At 31.3% G+C, this 22,145-nt stretch overlaps 1 protein-coding gene, 2 long non-coding RNA genes and 1 pseudogene across 3 annotated transcripts; 3 read left to right on the plus strand and 1 right to left on the minus strand.

Annotated features, from left to right (window-relative positions):
• Positions 1-1,389: 1,389 nt before the first annotated feature.
• LOC140988897 (uncharacterized) lies at positions 1,390-1,735 on the plus strand. The gene is made up of 2 exons (XR_012177385.1): positions 1,390-1,571; positions 1,643-1,735. It is a non-coding gene; the product is annotated as an uncharacterized lncRNA (long non-coding RNA).
• A 7,166-nt stretch (positions 1,736-8,901) lies between these two features.
• LOC140987326 (uncharacterized) lies at positions 8,902-11,451 on the plus strand. Its single transcript, XM_073455786.1, has 4 exons — positions 8,902-9,191; positions 9,359-9,529; positions 9,702-9,864; positions 11,136-11,451. Exons 2-4 carry the CDS (start codon positions 9,392-9,394, stop codon positions 11,327-11,329), a joined length of 495 nt encoding a protein of 164 aa, XP_073311887.1. The 5' UTR covers positions 8,902-9,191; positions 9,359-9,391; the 3' UTR covers positions 11,330-11,451.
• Positions 11,452-14,004: 2,553 nt separating this feature from the next.
• On the minus strand, positions 14,005-15,224 carry LOC140988789 (uncharacterized). The gene is made up of 3 exons (XR_012177360.1): positions 14,906-15,224; positions 14,568-14,738; positions 14,005-14,395 (listed from the first exon to the last, which is right to left on the minus strand). It is a non-coding gene; the product is annotated as an uncharacterized lncRNA (long non-coding RNA).
• A 767-nt stretch (positions 15,225-15,991) lies between these two features.
• On the plus strand, positions 15,992-18,026 carry LOC140987327 (uncharacterized; annotated as a pseudogene).
• The last annotated feature ends 4,119 nt before the right edge of the window (positions 18,027-22,145 follow it).

Consider the following 22,145-nt stretch of genomic DNA (forward strand, 5'->3'; position numbering starts at 1 on the left):
TAGAGCTTATTCTAGGAATATATATATACAGTGAAGGAAAGAGGCAAATTCAATGTGAGATGAATCGAGGAAATGACATCTTTTATGTCAAGATGAATCGTAAGGCGCCTGCTTTCTTCAAACATTATTGGAAAATGGTGAAGGAGGCTATACATTGCTATAAAGATTGCTAATGATGCTCTGAGGGCTCGTATGTGGACCTCATGCTTGTGGAATTGTATTGACTTGCAAGGTGCCTTGTTTGCCAATAGGCTTGTGTAATTTCCAGTGCAATGGGAATGTCCACCAAATTTTGACACGACCCCGTGTTATGTGGTGCCATTCGTCCGTTTGATTGCAATTTCATGAAGAGTGCTGCTAAAGTATAGCAAATCCCTTGATTGGATTTTGTCAGGTGCAGAATTCTGTGCTTGGTAAAATTTTCTGAGAATCTTTTCATTTATGATACTGTATAATTTGTTTTCAATGGTAATTCCTTTGATTATCTTTCATTTGTATTACAGCATCTTTTGCATTCATTGTTCAACATGAAGGGTGGGGATTTTCTCTTTTATTATTATCAACCTGATTTAACATTTTGTAAAATTAGACACCATAGCTTATTTTATATTTGTTCCTATGTTGGAATAGCCTAATGTTGGTATCATGCAAGCGGTGTAGTTATGAAGTGTGGTGTGAAAAACTATGAAGTTCTTGTAAGACTCGTTTTTATGCTCACGCAGTCTTGTTCTTCATCTGCACGTTTATAATAAGAATGGCTCATGTAATCAATTGCATTAATATTTCATTATGACAAGACACCATCAGAAACTCTGCTGTTGATTGTTCATAGTCAATACAAAATGAGTAGTAAACAGACAACACGTGCTACAGGTTGACGTTAAAACTAGGCAAGACAAGATAGATTCGTCAATATGTACATTGTCCTATCTTATTCTGCGACATTAAGAACATTGTGGAAACTTATATATTATGTTCTTCATCTTGGTTTACCTTAGTCTTTTGAAAGGAAAGTGACCTGAAACATGAGTTCGACTCTGTAATTATATCCGTTTGTTTAGTTTGTTAATCTAAATTAAAGTATGATCTGTCGAAGAAATATCGGGATTCAAGGGTATTAGCTTATTGACATTTGTTGTCATTTGTTGAATTTTATCCATCAATCATTAATCTACTGACAGCTGTGTTTCAAAACTCTCCGTGACCGAGCAAGCACATCTTTATCACAGTGAGTGGTGAGTAGATGGTTAATCTGATTTCGCAGATATGTTTTCAGCTGCTCAGATCCTCAAATAAACTGTTCCATCTAATAGTGGTTCTCCTAGGCTACAAAATGGCCCATTGGGAGATTATTGGCCAAAATCACCAGCAGGGGCAGACCTAGGGATTCGGCAGCGGGAGGCGGGGGAGGAAAGGTGGGGGGATCTCAAGTACTTTGGAGCGAGTCAAAACTAGAAACTTCATAAAATCACACACCGTTCCTCACTCCTCCCACTGGGCTTATACCTCTCTCGAGAGTATTGTTGAAGTTGCCCAATCTTTTGGGCCAAAGAACTTGGAACGGCAACGAGGTGCACTTCTTCTTTAACTTTAGTTCATTCTCAAAGTTTGCTATGACCATGTTGCTATATTTGGAACGCAGTTAAATGCTATATCAAGAAGGACGAGTTTTCTAAGTTCACCATATGCGTGAGTGTTAAAACAATGTTAGGCAACAGACGTCACAGCTGTTACTGATGAACTGACATCTTTCTACGTTTAAGCCAGCATAACAATGATTCCTTTGATAATCTTTCTTCTCATCTTCGCCTGGTGAAATTGTACAGTGCGGTTATGTTGGTTGGCTAGGTGCTAAACGGTTATTTGATGTTTATATATTATTTTGAATGCATGTGGACTTGAAGCATTAATCTTATTTGATAGAACAACACACAGTATTAGTCAGGAATACATTCAATCAAGAAATCTATTTTGGTGTAAGTTCTTCACTAAAATAATGCAATTTCTATACAAAATACAACATTTATCTCCAACTCATTTACTTTATATCTTATCCAAAAAAGAATAATATTGGAATATATTTTTTTTATCTTACGTACTTTAATCCATATCCTCTATTTAATAGCTTAATTTAGATTGAAGGTCGAGAAGTCTCAGAGAGTGAAGGTTTTCGTTATTTAGAATCTATTATCTAAAATATTAGGGATATTAGAGAGGTAATAGACCATAAGATTAAAACAGAGCGGATGAAATGGAGGATGACATTAAAAGTTTTATGCGATAGAAGAATGTCTTGGAGATTGAAAGAAAAATGTTATAAGACTATTGTTCAACCAACTGTACTTTATGACTACGAGTGTTGGACCATTAGAAGACTATTTATGCATAAGATAGTGGTATCATAGATGCGTATACTAAGATGGATGTGTGATTAAATGACCAATGATAAAATTAGAAATAAAAGGATTATAACTTATTTAGGTGGTCTCCATAGATGATAAGATTAAAGAGAGACGCCTAACATGATTTGGTCATGTGAAGAGGAGACCAAACACGACCTCAGTCCGAAGTATTTTAGATTGACTGATTAATGGGAGGAGTAGAAGAAGGGTATGCCATTGAAAACTTGCATAAATGTGGTTTAGGACGATGTCTTAGATCTTAGTTGAAGATATGATTTGTGAGAAAATCGATTAGTTTGCTGAACTATTATTCATGTATCCGACTTCGCAACTAGCGAGAATGTGTTATGACAATGGTGATGTATTAATACGCGTAAATTATTAAAATTGATGGATAACTAGAATTCATAAAATTTAATGAAATAACATAATATAAATACGTCAAACATTTGAATAACTATATTCATCCTACAAATGATCAATTAAAGTATTTCGTGGAGTGAAATGAGCATCTTTGTCTTTTGTTTTTGTTTTTAATATCGAGTAAGAAATTATAGTAATCTGATATTCTCATCGACAACCATTTCTACGTCCGGAGTTGGCACTTCTCTTGTATCTTGAATGGGTGCACTGAAGTCACGTTCATCTTCGATAATTTTTTGCAGTATAACACATGTTGTCATTATATCATGTAAATGATGTTTCTTCAAAGTACAGGGGATGCCACAATCACATATCGTGATTGAAGAACGTCAAATACACGCTCCACGCATTTTTTAGGACTCTTATTTTGTAGCAAAATATTTTTTTTTCGAACCACGTGGATCATGGATAGTTTGCACAATAATTGACCATTTTGGCTAAAGATCATCACGCAAGTAATATTTCATAATATATTCTTTTCCTCGAATTGTTTAATGAGCATGAGAATCAGTACCTTTTACAAGACTGGAAAATAGATTGGACGTCTCCAAAATATTTATATCATTGTTGGATCACGGCATACCAAAATATGCATGCCGTATCCAAAGATCGTTATCAGCCACCGTTCTAAAATGATTGTTGAACAACCTTAATATCAACCCACCCAAGCTGTGGAACAATTTTTGCCACTTCCAATGTAGAGTAGTCTAGCAGCATCATTGGTAGTGAGTGATCTCAAGTATCACTCCGAAAAAATTTCCATTATATCCAAACAAAAGCGTTGCATACACTGAATTGCAATATGCTCTCCAATTTTGATGTATTTGTCTGTAGCATCCGCGGCTAAACCATGCTATAATTCGTATTGCAGCTTTTTTTTTAATAGTTAATAGCCTGAGCCGTCCCACGCTATCTTTTCGCTGTGTAAATAAGAATCATGATTATTTACCGCATCAAATATATGAAAGAACAAATTTCGAGACATTCGAAATTTTCGTTGGAACGTTGCTTCAGTATATGTTGGATGCGAATTAATCATTGAAAAAATTACGATCGGCAAGTTCCCGTTCCCGGTGGATTACTAAATGAACCTTTGTGTGTGGCTTTTTGCTCTTATTGGATGATATAGCATGCGAAAAGCTCTTGATCTTGAGTTATAACATTCAATATTAATATTTTAATATTTTTAAATTTCTCAACAACCTTCATCCAATCCATCTATTTTTCATCTTCATTGTCTGACAATGGAGATGAGCTAGACGTGATGCATGAAATTGGAAATATGAATTCGTTTTCAAGTTAGTGAGAATGTAATATGTGTGAGGGGAAATTATGATAACTCGATCATATTATATAATGGTTATCTATATTATGATTGTTGGATATAATTATATTCTGATCTGCATTATGACTGTTGGATTAGATTGTCTTATTTAGATTATGATCGTTGGATGAATTGTATTCATATCTACATTATTACTCTTGGATTAGATTGCCTTATTTAGATTTTTATATTTGGATGTGTCACGCCCCGAACAAGGGAGCGCGTCATCGACGTTTTTTTCAAATAAAATTCAAAAAAAATAAACAAACAAGCCTCATAGTATAGAATTTAACCAAAAATCGGTATATTATTTCATGACGAAATTTTATTCTTACATCCCAAAGTACAAAACATAATCAAATACATCAGCGGAAGCTCAAACTTATCATCATAAGGACAGTAAAAATCAAATAATAGTAGCACTTCTAAATGTCTCCTTTTTAGTCAGCCCAAGATTATGTATGTTCTTCATCTTCGAGTTCCTTTTCATTCTTATCTGAGAAGGGAAATAAGGGAGTGAGTGTTTGGGGAAACATTCAGCATGTAAGGGCCAACCATACACCAGAATATCGAAATATACATATAGTATGATTTCAAAGGTGAATTTTCGCAGAACATATCGCAACATGAATCAAGACATGAGACAAAGAGAACTCGAAACAAGGCATCAAAACATATCAAAACAAGGCACTGTTATTCATATCTTTATTCATGGTTTGCTGATCAGTCTCCTATATGTTACTCCTCTAAGGGGTGAGGCCAAATGAACAGTTATTATAACCCATCGCATCAGGGCTTTATCTTATCTTATCATGTTTCGGAAATTTCCTTGCCAATTTTAATTCGAATCATAACAGTGCATTTTCAAGATTTCATGGAATAATAGAGGAATCATGCGGAACGAACATATATGGAATCAAAAGACATGAAACGAGTAGTGTACGATCGAGTTTTCAAAAACAGAAACATCATTATTTTAAAACACATATATAAGCACACTTACCACGATCTCAGCTTCATATAGTGGAAACTATTATTGATCATCTTTTATCATCAACTTCATTACATAGCTTAAGAATTATATTTCATAAAGAAATCCTTAAATATTCACAAGTACACAATACCTAATGTATCCACATAAAAGACGATTATTTTCAGTGTCCTTCAATCCTTATACCACTACTTTAATTTAATAAAAAGAATGAGTAGATATTAGTATGGAAGAGAATAAATTGACGGTGACAAATTAGCAAAATAAAATGAATTGGTATAGTATTTAGTAAATTTGGTTGTGATAAAATATAGGGTTTATGACTTGTCTCTCCACTCTCTTTTTAAGAAAAATGAAAATGGGTTGGGAGGATTTATATAATACACAAAAGTAACATGAAAGATTGACAATTTAATTAGGAGAAATTGTTATCACATTCAAAGGAATTTATGAAAATGAGTTACAACTTTTAAATAATAATAATTTCACATTAATATTGAAATTAAAATAAATCATTAACTGAATTTAAAATAGTGAATTAACTCAAAAATAGTATGTTGTCTTTGAAGATAAAATTAATTATAAAAAATAAATCTTTACTCTATGTACCATGAGTGATACAAAATTCAACATAAAAATGAAAATAGAACCATAATTTTTGTTTCACTATTAAATAAAAGAAAATTTTAAAAATATTTTATTTATTATATCGCAAATTTGATCATGAATATCACAGGATGTATTATATTTCGATCTACATTATGACCGTTAGATTTAATTTCATTATCTAGATTATGATCGTTGAATGAATTATATTTTGATCTACATTATGACAGGTGTATTATATTGTCTTATATCGATTCTGACTTTTGGACTATTGGAAGAGGTTATAATCTTATCTAGAAATTGACCATTAGATGAAATTACATATAATCTAAATCATTGGATGAGATTACAATCTTATCGATTTTTCACTGTAAATAAACTATCTTCAGTTGATAATAATCATATCACCTAAAATATTCAATTCGATAATCTCTTTAGCTCCAAGCAAGTCAAGGGCATGCAATGTTAGAACTGCATCTTACAATGTTGAAGAAGGTAGACTCATGACATATGTATCTTAACATATCAAAAAATCCTATCATATGTATCAACCAATCCAATGATCAATTTTGAAATCCTATCTAAGAAGCTTACAACGCCACCAAATCAAATACCCTACAAGTACGCAACAAAAGATCAGTACAACGTCGCATGAGATATATACTCAAAGAAGTTGAAAGATCAAGGGGATCACCAATTTGAAACTCTCAAACCGATTGGTACATCTGAAGAAGTTGTTGTAAGTATTTCTTATTCAAAGATTATTGATAATACAAGCCTAAATTCTTATATGATTTGTGTATTTCGCGCATTTGAATTGAGCAATGGATCTTTTCATGCAATATTTAAATTTTAGTAAATGATTCAAATTTTATAATGTAAGGCTTGTTATGAAAGATATTGAGAAATTCTCGGGTGAAAACAATTCATCGAGCATTAGATGAAAAACATGTCACAAATTTGGATTTCTTCACAGTCAGATACTAAGACACCGGAGACTCCAAGATCAGTTTCGCATGGATTACACTAATTTCAATCACCTTAAGTAATGATGAAAAAGTATGTGACACTTCATCTTAGTGACATGTAGGAGTTTAAAAAAATCCAAATTAAAGAAAAAAAAACAACAATGTTTTGGAATTAATATCAACAACGAGAGAATAATATTGTGATCTCATTAATGTATTACAAAAAAGATCTCCTTAAATTCAACAAAATTATGATATCCAAATGCTAATATTGTCAAACGTGCAAAAAATATTAGAAAATCAACAAAATAAAATTGAAACTCGACAACGAAAAGTTGCGTTGGTTACCCATCAAGAGGACAAAAAAATTTTGTACGTGGATTTGAGCACAATTGGTGATCCAAAAAATGCATGAAATAGCTCGAAATGAACAGGTAATAAATTTGCGAAAAAGAAGTGAGGGTATGGACAATACAATGATACTTTTGGAAAATAATTGAGTGATTTTGGAGGATACAGATCTAATTTATCATAATATAAATGTTGTAGATTGCTTATCTTTTATTATGTTTTCTTTCAAATTGTTTTATTTGTATTTGTATTTGTATTTATATTTCAATTATGTGTTTAAATATTTGCATTAATAATTTTATTAAAAAGATATTTTAAAATTATTATAAAATTATAAATGTCAGATTTAAAAATATATTACAGTATTATATTATTTATTCATTCCATCAAGTCATTAATTAATTATTTATAATTACTTAAAATAAGATTAAAAAAATTAACATCTATTTATAAAATTTTTAATAATATAATTATGCTGACATTGTATAAATCGGTACCTAATTTTCGGTGCTTCAAATTTCATTTACTTGAGAGAAATGGGCATTTCCTATACATCGAGACAAAGGGTAGTTGGAAGCAGTTCATTCCAGTTGAGAAATTACGTTTTTGTCACAAAAATCTTAACTCGAACCAAAGTCGTGAATTTGAAGGCTGAAGAAACTTTATTACACGACTTTGACTCCACACTAATCTTAACCATCAAACTAAGACAAAGTTTAGAAACCCACCATCAACTAAAGAAGAGACAAAAACATAAAAAAACAACACTTGTCTTACCACTTCTCAAAAGCAATAGGGATGGGTGGATGATCATTTAAGGCATATATGATTTTTTTTTATTTAAATATCTAATTTTAATATTCATATTTCTTCGATAATTATTCTATATTGAATTCAAATTCAAAATTAATGACATACTTTTTATTTTTTTTACGGAAAATATGCCAAACAATTTTCTAAAAAAATCTATATATTAACTTAGGCGTCCGCCTAGACGGATTTTGAGTTGTCTAGGCAGCTTAGGCTGTCGATTTTTTTAACAGCCCCGTAGACATCGTCTTTCTAAAAATAATACGGTGGACAACAGTCTAGCGCCTAGACGTCGCTTAGGCAATCCTTGGCAACACACTTTAGAAGGTGATCCTGAGCAACACACTATAGAACACCGCTTACAATTCAAAATGACAAGAATTTTTTATAAAATAAATAGATGGTTATCATTAGAAATAATTAAGATGATTAGCAAGAGATTTTTTTAGAGGTTCGACATATTACAAGTACGATCGATAATACCATCAAAGGTTTAATAATTAATTATAATAGAGTAGACATAATAAACTCGTATAAGTGGGAATCAAATATAATCTTTACTAGAAGAGAATCTTGGAGCCTCGAGAAATTTGATTGCGCCATGTCTAGAAATTGGGGGATCATCTATCCCAATGATTTTATTACATATACATAATTTTGTATAAAAATGTTGTTGCGTCGAATTCTTCGCGAGGAAATTATATAGTACAAATAATTAAATGCGGTTAAGAGAGATAAGGCAAAAACTTGTGTGAAACGGTCTCATGGGTCGTATTTGTGATATGGATCTCTTATTTGGGTCATCCATGAAAAAGTATTACTTTTTATGCTAAGAATATTACTTTTTGTTGTGAATATGGGTAAGGTTGACCACGGTCTCACATGATACCCCAAGAGATAATCGGACAAGCTATTTCTTTAACCCCTGCAATAATTTAATCGTTCACAGCATAATAAAAGCCTATAAAAACAAAATATCACATTTGCCTCTCAACAACTCTCCCTGTCTTACCATACTATGCAGAACTTGCTAAAGTTGTAAAATGAGCGTAAACAATTAGCCATTAGGGGTGAGGATTCGGTTGATTCGACAAACCAATTATTTTTTGTTGAATCTTGATTTCGACACCAGGATCGTGAAGCCATTGCAGATAAGAAATAGCTTAGAAAGTTAGCAAACACTTTCATAAATTAATATGGGTGTCGATGCATATGATGTTCAAGTTTATATAGGGAAACTATTTTTCTAAATGTTAACTAGATTCTACTGAAATTGCAAACGCTTCATCGGAAGAAGAATAAGTGGACTGTAGAAGGTAAAGCAAGCCTCAGATGAGCTGATTGCTTTCTGTCAGTTATTTTGTGTCCACCAAGTGCTCGATGAAATGCTTCAGATAATGATCTCCTTCCATAATTGAATTGAACCCATCATTATTAATGGGTGCTTAACGTTGAACTTTTTCTGTTGCCTATGATTTTGCAGGGTGGTGTTTCGAGAGCAGAGTGACGAGGCAGAATGAAGTTCAAAGTTGTCTGCAGGAAAGTTTTCGATTATGTTCGATATGATCTCAAGGAAATAGCATTTCCTTCCTCTTTACCTGATCCACCTAACTTCAAGAAACGTCCTGAACTGACATGGAAAGAGCGATACCTCGTTAGTTTCCTCGTCAAATATTCTTCGTAATTTATGCCTTCTTGGACATCTTGGTGTGCTTCTAGTAATCTTTATTTTATGACCTATTCTGTTTAATATGTTGAACAGAAATCATGGCATGATTATTCGTGCATGAAAAGGTAACTTATTCCATATTCAATTGTTGAAATAGGTGCTGAAGGAAGCATCACGACTATATGCGGCAAGTTGGGTCAGGGATATTGGTCCAGAACTCAGGCCAAATGATTACAAGACAAAAGAAAAGGATGGAGAAACGTTCAATGGTGAAAAAGGTGCTCCAAAAGAGAGGGAACCATCAACTTTGGAGGATCTTGGTAAGGAACAGTCCAACTCATTGATTGTTTATGAAATGTAAAGATTAGATGCTTTGAGGTCTCATCAGTTCATGATGGAAAACTTGACACACACCACTAACATGATGGATAACTTTTGAAGATAAATTTGCACTTTAGGGTAGGAATCAGATAGCTCATCTCTTTTAGCACTATCAGAGCAATATATGTCTAGACATTTGAGAATCATACTAGTTTAGACAGGGGACATCCAATTTTTCATGTCTATATTCCTTGATTCATTGGCTTGTCCAGACCCGATATGAATTTTAACCATGTTTTTGTACCAAACTATCATTATTTGTCCATATGTAACTAGAGAAAATCTAAAACCTTCACTAAAACATATATTTTACTTTAAATAGAGATTACTAAGTTTATCACTTGACAAAACATTTAAAAAATCAACGCACATATACAAGTGGCGAATCCCAAATATAATACAAAATCTTCAATCCGAGTTACAGAAACAAAGAATGTGGCAGCCTGTTACTCTCACAGTGTCAGAAAACAGCCATGGTGCATTGTTCCTTGAAAAGAGATGCGGTAGTGGCTTGGATTCTAAGGATTAATCGTTCACAACAGTAACTAAAATTCTCTATTTGACAAGTGGAAATCTCTAAGAACATTTAGGGTGAGGGTTATTCAACAAATTTAGCCTAGGAGCACCTCTTTATGTATGCAGGTGCTTAAATTTATGTAAATGAAATTCAGAAACAACACATCACGAATAGTAGTCTCCGGGGAGTTTAGGTTTGATATTTTTCTTTTCATACCACTCATTGACGAACATATTTAGATGCTACAATCATAAAGTATGTAAAATCACGTTCGCATGGACTATAGAAATCTCTAGATATTTATTCATGTATGTACTCGAGTATCAAGAAAACTTTTTCCATTGAAACCACAAATATTCAAAATAAGACATGTTCAAATTTTTTAACAAAATCAGTCAATAGTTGGCTTGGTAGACATCTCCTCAGACAAATACATATGCTTTCGGAAGAAGGGACACTATCAAGATTCATTCTAGTGATGAATACACGAGTTGAAGTTTCAGCAAACTCTTCTACCAACTGAATTGTCTTAGTGTATCTTGAAGATGTATACTTTTTGGTCTTCCCGTTTTTCCCATTCCAAGCTCGTACATTTAATACATAACTGTTATTTTAGTACAAGTGATGTGATGATGGTCTCCTTTGTTATGGAACATCAAGTATTAATATGTTTACTGTAATTGCAACCTACAGCTGTGGCTGCCAGGGGGGGAATGGAGACATTAAAGCCAGCATTGCAGCGTGTTTACATGACAAGAGCTTCTGCTTATAGAGATGCTCTTAGAAGTTTTATTGAAGGTTATCAAGAAGGTATACAACAAGTTATGGAGAAAAAGGAAAAGGGTAAATCTCAACAAAGAGAAGATGCTCCAAAAACACCAACCTGACACCCTTTTAACATTCGATGCATGTTACCAAGCTCTTTTCTTCAGATCAAATAAACACAAAAATTCATGGATCTTGAATGTTCTTCGTTTATTAATAAATATTTTAGTTGTTGCTTGAGGTGTGTCAAATGAGTTTTGATTCTTGCCCGAACGAATCACCATCCAAGTGGTCTAAACCATATCACCTACCGAAAAAAGTATAACCAGATGAACAATGTGGCTTAATTTACACTTCATGGTCATTAAAAAATTAGCTAAACCTCATTGACATTAGAAATTTTAAGTTTTGCATTCGGGAGACAAATAAGTTTGTCATGAAGAAAGTTACAGCTTTTCTTTTCCAGATTTATGTCTATATTGGTTTTATCTCTACCAGATAATGTGCTGATCAATAGTTAAGATCCATTTTAGACAACTATGTTACGCTTAGACCATCTCCAACACTGGCGCAACGCCCTTCTCTGACGGAGCACTATATTTTGCTCCAAATAAATGCCCTACGCCAAATTTGGTGCAATCATTTTATTTTATTTTTTAAATACAATTATTTGTTTTTAATAATTATAAATCATGTATAGATAATAATTTAACACTTATTTTATTATTTTAATAATTAAATATTTAAACATAAAAAATTAATTATAATTATTCATTTCATTTTATAAATAAATGTTAAATTATTGATTTTATTTTAATATTTATTTATAGTAATTATAAATAATTAAAGAATGATTTGTATTATTAATTTATAAATAATAGAACAGTCTAATACAAATACAAATAATTAATATAACAATACAATTCATAACTAAATTGAAACACATAATTGAAATACAAATGTAAATTGAAACACATAATTCAAATACAAATACAAATACAACAACAAATACAACAATTGAAAAGAAAACACATTCAGAAGATTAACAAACTAGATAATCTATAATCTGGTAAATTATATACGGATCCTTCAAAATCACCCAAATATTTTCTAAATGGTCAGCATCTTGTTGTCAATGTCTTTTTCTTTTTTTACATAATTTTTTTTCGTTTAATTCAAACTATTTCACGTATTTCTGGATCACCATTGTGCTCAAATTCATGTACAAAACTCTATTATCTTCTTGAAGGGCAGCCAATAAAACTTCTAATTGTCTAGTTTCAATTTTCTTTTGCTGATTTTTTAATTTCGATTTATCATTTTGCAATGTCAATATCATAATTTTGTTGAAGTTTAGTAGATCTCTTTTTTAGTACATTCATAAAATCATGATGCCCTTGTTTCATCGTAGATAATAATTCCGAATTGTTGTAATTTTTTTTATTTAATTTTCCTTTTTTAGCACCAATAGATCGCTCGACGGTTTTGTAAAGCTCCAAGCAAACTTTGAGGAATCTGGCAGTTCATTTGACTACTCGAGCTCTGTGCGTGTTAGAAATTCTGGCAATGAAGAGCAAATACAGAAAGGTAAGCGAATCCAGTCGTTTGGATGTCTATTGGCCTTGGATGAGAAAACTTTCCAAGTGATTGCCTAAAGTGAGAATGCTCCCGAAATGCTAACAATGGGCAAGCATGCAGTTCCAAGTGTCGGTGATCACCCGGTTTTCTTTTGTTTGATTTCTATTTTTTCATTAATCAATAAATTTCAAAATAAATCGAATGAAAATGAAATTTATATTTTTGTTCGAAATTTTATAGTTCTCCAATTTTTGAGTAGATTTTCTGTAAAACGGTATATCTCCAAGACGGGTCGACATTTTTCATTAATTAATGTTAATGCATTTTAAAATAAATCGAAGGAAAATGCATGAAATCTACACTCTTGTTCAAAATTTTGTAGTTCTTTAATTTTTGTGAAGGTCTTCTGTGAGACGGTTTCATGGATATATATATCCACGATACGAGTCGACCCAATCATTTTCAGAGCGAAAAACAATATTTGTTCATTATTTTGGTCGGATAAGAGACATATTTCATAAAATTGACAAGTTTCCTTAATGTATGTGTCCAGTCGAGGATACCAACACTACACAAAAAAACATGTTAGCGACTGTTTTAACAGAGTCGTCGCCAAAACTGTCGCTCATTTTATTAACCATATTTTTATCGACGGATTTTAATAGATCGGCGACGGTTATGTAAACCGTCGCTAAATAATTAGATCTGCGACAGTTTTTAGAACCGTCGCTACATAGCGACAGTTTACTAAAATCGTCGCTAAATAGCGACGGTATTTACAAAACTGTCGCTATTAGCGACAGTTATTTCATAAAACCGTCGCTAAATGTCTTTATAATCGCCCACTTATTGCTCATTTCTTCACTACGATTTCTTCTCTCTTTTTCTATATTGCCGTGTTTGTTGTCTTATCCGACGACCCGTCTTCCCGTTTTTGAGGTATCAAACTCGAGATTTCATATTTTGAATCTTATTATATATATCTTGTTCAGATTACTATTTTTTATATCGCATGTCAATTAATGATAGTTTTTATATATCTTTTTCAGATTACTATTTTGTCAAGTGATAAACCTATTAATCTCTATTTAATGTAAAATATATGTTTTAGAGAAGGTTTTAGATTTTATAATGATAGTTTGGTACAAAAACATCGTTAAAATTCATATCGAGTTTTGACAAGCCAATGAGCAAGGATTATAGACATGAAAAATTGCATGTCCCTTATCTAAACTCGTATGATTCTCAAATATCTAAGACACATATTGCTCTAATAGTGTTAAAAGAGATGAGCTATCTGATTCGTATCCTAAAGTGCAAATTTATATTCAAAAGTTATCCATCATGTTAGTGGTGTGCGTCAAGTTTTCCATCATGAACTAATGAGAACTCAAAGCATCTAATCTAAACATTTCATAAACAATCAATGAGTTGAACTGTTCCTTACCAAGATCCTCCAAAGTTGATGGTTCTCTCTTTTTTGGAGCACCCTTTTCATCATTGAACGTTTCTCCGTCCTTTTCTTTAGTTTTGTAATCATTTGGCCTGAGTTCTGGACCAATATCCCTGACCCAACTTGCCGCATATAGTCGTGATGCTTCCTTCAGCACCTATTTCAGCAATTGAGTATAGAGTAAGTTACCTTTTCATGCACGAATAATCATGCCATGATTTCTGTTTAACATATTAAACAGAATATGTCATAAAATAAAGATTAATAGAAGCACACCAAGATGTCCAAGAAGACATAAATTACGAAAAATATTTGACGAGGAAACTAACGAGGTATCACTCTTTCTATGTTAGTTAAGGACGTTTCTTGAAGTGAGGTGGATCAGGTAAAGAGGAAGGATATGTTATTTCCTTGAGATCATATCGAACATAATCGAAAACTTTCCTGCAGACAACTTTGAACTTCATTCTGGCTCGCCACTCTGCTCCCAAAACACCATCCTGCAAAAACATAGGCAACAGGAAATGTTCAACGTTAAGCACCCATCAATAATGATGGGTTCAATTCAATTATGGATGAAGATCATTATCTGAGGCACTTCATCGAACATTTAGTGGACACAAAATAACTGACAAAAAGAAATCAGCTCATCTGAGGCTTGCTTTACCTTCTACAGTCCGTTTATTCTTCTTCCGAAGAAGCGTTTGCAAATTCAGCAGAATCTAGTTAACATTTAAACACATTCATATAAAATTCAAACAATAATAAGAATAATAGTTGACAATTGAGATTCTATCTTTCTTGACAGATTCTACACGGAAAAATGTTTACAGTTAAAAAACATACATAGTAAAATAAAAGACAGAAGTATATTTCCTTTTCTCCCCCGCAATTTTGATGAAGAGAGAGTGTGATTTTTTTATATATAGGTTGTCATCCCTAGCCTCAAGGCGGCTAAGAAAATCGACCTGATCCCCTGAGGAATATACTATTGCTAAACAATTCATTTTATAAGTCCACTACTCCAAAACATAAATAAGTCGGTTCGATTCGATTTAAGAAATATAATTAATATCTGAATTATTTTTTTCGATTCGGTTCGATTCATTTTCTACCAAAACGGTTCAATTATTTCGGTTGATTAATTCGATTTTGTTACAATTATTTAAATTATTAATTTTTTAGTAAAGTATTTAAATATAAAATCTAAATGAATCAAATAAACAACAATCAACTAAAAGTTATTTAAAATGATTCTTCATTCACTAAATATCATATCAAAAAATATACTATATAAATATAAATAAAATTATTAATTTAATGAAATTTCGATTTTTTCGATCGGTTCGATTTTGACGACGTGCACAAATTCTTTTATTCGTCACAAGAGAGCGATGTGTTAAATTTTATTCGTCACAATCTGTCCTAATTTGTGTGACTGTGTGGCTCTTCTTCACACACATAAATGTAATTATAATTATGTCTAATTTTAATTTTTATTTATTGGATTCTCCAATGTACTGTGACGAAATTTTTAGTTGGTTGTTGTTTATTTAATTCATTTAGACTTTATATTTAAATATTTTACTAAGAAATTATTAATTTAAAAAATTATAACAAAATCGAATTACCCGAATCGTTTTGGTAGAAAACGGAACCGAACCTAATCGAAAGAAAATGGTTCGAATATCTCCTTCCATAATTGAATTGAACCCATCATTATTAATGGGTGCTTAACGTTGAACTTTTTTCTGTTGCCTATGATTTTGCAGGGTGGTGTTTCGAGAGCAGAGTGACGAGGCAGAATGAAGTTCAAAGTTGTCTGCAGGAAATTTTTCGATTATGTTCGATATGATCTCAAGGAAATAGCATATCCTTCCTCTTTACCTGATCCACCTCACTTGAAGAAGCGTCCTAAACTGACATGGAAATAGCGATACCTCGTTAGTTTCCTCGTCAAATATTCTTCGTAATTTATGCCTTCTTGGACATCTTGGTGTGCTTCTAGTAATCTTTATTTTATGACCTATTCTGTTTAATATGCTAAACAGAAATCATGGCATGATTATTCGTGCATGAAACAGAATAGGTCATAAAATAAAGATTACTAGAAGCACACCAAGATGTCCTAAACAGAAATAATGGCATGATTATTCGTGCATGAAAATGTAACTTATTCTATATTCAATTGCTGAAATAGGTGCTGAAAGAAGCATCACGACTATATGCGGCAAGTTGGATCAGGGATATTGGTCCAGAACTCAGGCCAAATGATTACAAAACTAAAGAAAAGGACGGAGAAACGTTCAATGGTGAAAAGGGTGCTCCAAAAGAGAGGGAACCATCAACTTTGGAGGATCTTGGTAAGGATAAATTTGCACGTTATGGTACGAATCAGATAGCTCATCTCTTTTAGCACTATCAGAGCAATATTTGTCTAGACATTTGAGAATCATACTAGTTTAGACATGGGACATGCAATTTTTCATGTCTATAATCCTTGCTTCATTGGCTTGTCGAGACCTGATATGAATTTTAACGATGTTTTTGTACCAAACTATCATTATTTGTCCTTATGTAACTAGAGAAAATCTAAAATCTTCTCTAAAACATATATTTTACGTTAAATAGAGATTACTAGGTTTATCACTTGACAAAATATTTAGAAAATCAACGAATGAGGCAGCCCGTTACTCTCACAGTGTCAGAAAACAAGCCATGGTGCATTGGCTCCTCGAACAGAGATGCGGTAGTGCCTTGGATTCTAAGGATTGATCGTTCACAATAGTAACTCAAATTCTCTATTTGACAAGTGGAAATCTCTAAGAACATTTAGGGCGAGGTTATTCAACAAATTTATAACAACAAATTTAGCCCAGGAGCACCTCTTTATGTATGCTGATGCTTAAATTTATGTAAATGAAATTCAGCAACACATCACAAATCAGGGGAGTTTAGGTTGATATTTTATTTTCATACCACTCATTGACGAACATATTTAGATTCTACAATCATAAAGTATGTAAAATCACATTCGCATGGACTATAGAAATCTTTAGATATTTATTTATGTACGTGCATGAGTATCAAGAAAACTTTTTCCATTGAAACCACATATATTCAAAATAAGCCATGTTCAAATTTTTTAACATTATCAGTCAATAGTTGGCTTGGTAGACATCTCCTCAGACAAATACATATGCTTTCGGAAGAAGGGATACTATCAAGATTCATTCTAGTGGCGAATACACGAGTTGAAGTTTCAGCAAACTCTTCTACCAACTGAATTGTCTTGGTGTATCTTGAAGATGTACACTTTTTTTGTCTTCCCATTTTTCCCATTACAAGTTCGTACATTTAATACATAACTGTTATTTTAGTTACAAGTAATGTGATGATGGTCTCTTTTTTTTTTTTTATGGACGTCAAGTATTAATCTGTTTACTGTAATTGCTACCTACAGCTGTGGCTGCCAGAGGAGGAATGGAGACATTAAAGCCAGCATTGCAGCGTGTTTACATGACAAGAGCTTCTGCTTATAGAGATGCTCTTAGAAGTTTTATTGAAGGTTATCAAGAAGGTATACAACATGTTATGGAGAAGAAAGAAGAGGGTAAATCTCAACAAGGAGAAGATGCTCCAAAAACCCGAACCTGACACCGTTTTAACAATCGATGCATGTTACCAAGTTTTTTTCTTCAGATCAAATAAACACAAAAATTCATGGATCTTGAATGTTCTTCGTTTATTAATAAATATTTTAGTTGTTGCTTGAGGTGTGTCAAATGAGTTTTGATTCTTGCCTGAACGAACCACCATCCAAGTGGTCTAAACCATATCACCTACCGAAAAAAGTATAACCAGATGAACAATGTGGCTTAATTTACACTTCATGCACAGTAAAAAATTAGCTAAACCTCATTGACATTAGAAATTTTAAGTTTTGCATTCTAAGACAAATAAGTTTGTTATGAAGAAAGTTACAGCGCTTCTTTTCCAGATTTATGTCTATGTTGGTTTTATCTCTACCAGATAATTTGCTGATCAATAGTTAAGATCCACCTTAGACAACTATGTTACGCTTAGACCATCTCCAACACTGGCGCAACGCCCTTCTCTAACGGAGCACTATATTTTGCACTAAAATAGTGCCCCCTTTCTTTTGCACCAAATAAATGCCCTGCGCCAAATTTGGTGCAATCATTTTATNTAAATTGAAACACATAATTCAAATACAAATACAAATACAAATACAAATACAAAGAAGATAATTGAAAGGAAAACACATTTAAAAAATTAAAAAAATAGATAATCAATAATCTGGTAAGTTATGTTCAGATCCTCCAAAATCACCCAAATATTTTCCAAAAATGTCAACATCTTGTTGTTTATGTCTTTTTCTTTTTTGCATAATTTTTGTTCGTTCAATTCGAACTATTTCACGCATTTCTGGATCATCAATTTTGCTCAAATCCAGGTACAAAACTCTATCCTCCTCTTGAAGGGCATTTAATGACACTTCTTTTTGTCGAATTTCAATTTTTTTTTTACTGATTTTCTAATTTCAATTTATTATTTTTCAGTATCAACATTTTAATATCATAATTTTTTTGAAGTTCAATGGATCTCTTTTGTAGTACATTCATATTATCGTGAGGTCCTTGTTTCATCGTATATAATAATTTTGAAATGTTTTCATCTTTTTTTTCTTTAATTTTGCTTTTTAACTCAAATAGGTCGCTCGCATGAAGTGTTACCTGCATTATCACCGCTTCTTGAATTAATTTAATATGAATTTAATCCAGAAGAACCTGATATTGGAGTCTCTGATTTGAGTTTCTAATTGTGACGAATCCGAGTTTTTGACATGAATTTTAGGTATTGGGCTTGATGGATTTATGTCACTAGAGAATTTTTCAATATATTTCATGATAGGCCATACATGATCAAATTTGAATCTTTTACTGTAATTAGGATCTTGTGTGAACATATCTTTTGTTGTATTCAACTGCACGAAAATACCCAACTCGTATAAAGGCTTAAACTAATAAAGAAAATAATCTATAAAAAATTTACAATATCCTCTTCAGATGCACCACTTGGTTTGAGAGTTTCAATTTGATGAATGCATCCTCTTAATCTTCCAACGTGACAGAGTACAACTTTCATGAGACACTGCAGTGATCTTTTTTTACATAATTGTGGGGAGTTTGGTTTGGTTGTGTCGTAAGATTCTTCGACACGAGTCCAAAACTGGTCTTTGGATTGATAGATACCTATGATAGGATTTTGTGTTATGTTAAGATATACATGACATAGAATCATGTTTTCTTCAACAATGTATGAAGCAGTTCTAGCATTGGATTCCATTATCTTGTTTGGAAGAGATAATAAGATTGAAATTTGTAGTTGTAATGATTTTATGAACTGCATATAGTTTATTTATACTGAAAAGACGATAAGATTGTAATCTCATAAAACGGTCAAGATTATATGTAATATGATCTGGCGGTCATTTGTAGACAGGATTGAAATCGAATCCAACAATGAAGATATGATAATAATATAATCCAAGGTCATGATCTAGATAGGAAATCTAATCCAATGGTTTTGATGTAGATATGAATATAATCCATCCAATGGTCATGATCTAAATATGAAATCTAATCCAACGGTTCTGATATAGATAGGAATATAATCCATGTAAAGGTCATATTCTTAATATTCATTATATAACGTGATCGAATTATGCTATTTTCCCACACAACACATTTTTACATTCTCACTATCTTGAAAATAAATTCTCATTTCCAATCTCATGTATCATCCTCTAGCTCATCTTCGTTGTCGGAAAATGAAGATGAAATACAGACCGATTGGATTGAATATTGTTGAGCATTTTGAAAACAAAATAAAAGCAATTTTAAATGTTATAGCTCAAGAGCAAGATTTGTTTTTTGCGTATATTATCCAACAAGAGCTAGGAGCACCCATAGAGGTTCAATTCCAAGTCACATAGTCATCTGTTGTGATGGGGAAATTGCCGATCGTAATATGTTCAATGATTATGCTGAGAATCCAACATATAATGAAGCAATGTTTTGAAGAAGATTTTGAATGTCTCGAAATTTGTTCCTTNAAATATCACTTTTGTTTTTGCTAACTTTTAAACAATTGCGGATTTTATTTAATTTCTATGTTATTTTAGAATACATATTATAGATAATTAATTTTATATCAGAATCAATCATTTATAAATTAATATTAGTGAATAATAATTTCAGTGAAATAAAATTTTAACATAATATCACTCACATCAATATGTATAGGAAAACACATATATAAATAAAATAATATGTAATACCCAGTTAAAAAAATTTATAAGTAAAATTATAATATATAATAAATGATAATAAACTATCAATATAATTCACATTTATTATAAGGATTATATTGATTAAAATTTTTTTTAAGGATTATATCATAAATTTAGTTCGAAAGTGGAAAGTAATTTTCATTCTTTTTAATTTATTATTACTTTTTCTCTATATGAATAAAGTTAAAATAAATCAAACTAATCAAATTATACTGTAAATAAAATATAATTTTGTTTTGCAAAAAAACATATAAAATCTACATGCACGCAATGTTCATTTTTATTGGAAAAAGATCATAAGAAAATGACATTTACTGACACGATTTTAATGAAACTTGTAGAAAAGTGTAAGCTTGAGATATTAATTAAATATCATAATTTAATAAATTAAAAATAAAATAAAGTATCATATTAAGGTATTTTGTAATATTTGTCGTTAATTCAACCAAATAATAAAATAAAGTTACTATCTTTTTAGTCTGAATCCTTAAATATATTTTTCTCAAATAATTTACAACGCGTTATTAATTTAGTTAAATTAACATAATATTAATCGAGTTATACCCGATCACAAATCAAATGACCTTATCCGAAAGCAAACCGATATACTATCTTAACCACACTTTATACCAACTATTTCATCATGAAAAATTTTGAGTGGAGGTGATAGTGACAATCATTTACCCACACATACGTTCCGTTGAGTTGCAATAATGTATAATAATAATAATAATAATAATAATAATAAATACTATTTATTAGTAATCATGACTTAGTTAATGTGGTGTTGTACATTAGTAATATTTAAACAATGAGGTTAAAAGTTCTTAATATAATAAAACTAAAATAAATATAGATTAATATATAATTCAGAAGAGGAGAACTTAAAATGACTATCAAAATAAATCTTTGGAAACTAATATAATCTCATAATTTTGTGAAAGATGATAAATATATTATATAGATTAACTGAACTGTAAAAAAGATGAAAGAAAAGAAACAGTAATAAAACACGAACCATCGATAAATTAAACTAATTAAATCAAGGAAACTAACGTAACATCAAATAATTAAGTAAAAAAACTCATAAAAAGAGGAAAATAGATAATCACTAAAATAAAATGAAACACTAAAACATCCAATGAATTAAACAAATTATGTAATAAAAGTAAAATAAATATAAATTATATAGTTTGGATATGAGATTTCAAAATAATCATCAAAATAAATATTTAGAGACCAAGATATAATCTTCAAATTTTGTGAAAAATGACAAGAATTATTAAAATAATAAATCAAGGAAACTAACGTAACATCAAATAATTAAGTAAAAAAACTCATAGAAAGGGGAAAATAGATAATCACTAAAATAAAATAAAAGACTAAAAGATCGAATGCATCAAACAAATTAATGTAATAAAAATAAAATAAATATAGACTATATAGTTTGGATAGCTCAAAATAACCATCAAAATAAATCCTTAGAGACCAAGATATAATCTTCAAATTTTGTGAAAAGTGACAAGAATTA

Source organism: Primulina huaijiensis, chromosome 11 (assembly GCF_012295235.1).
Source record: "Primulina huaijiensis isolate GDHJ02 chromosome 11, ASM1229523v2, whole genome shotgun sequence".
Lineage (NCBI taxonomy): Eukaryota > Viridiplantae > Streptophyta > Magnoliopsida > Lamiales > Gesneriaceae > Primulina > Primulina huaijiensis.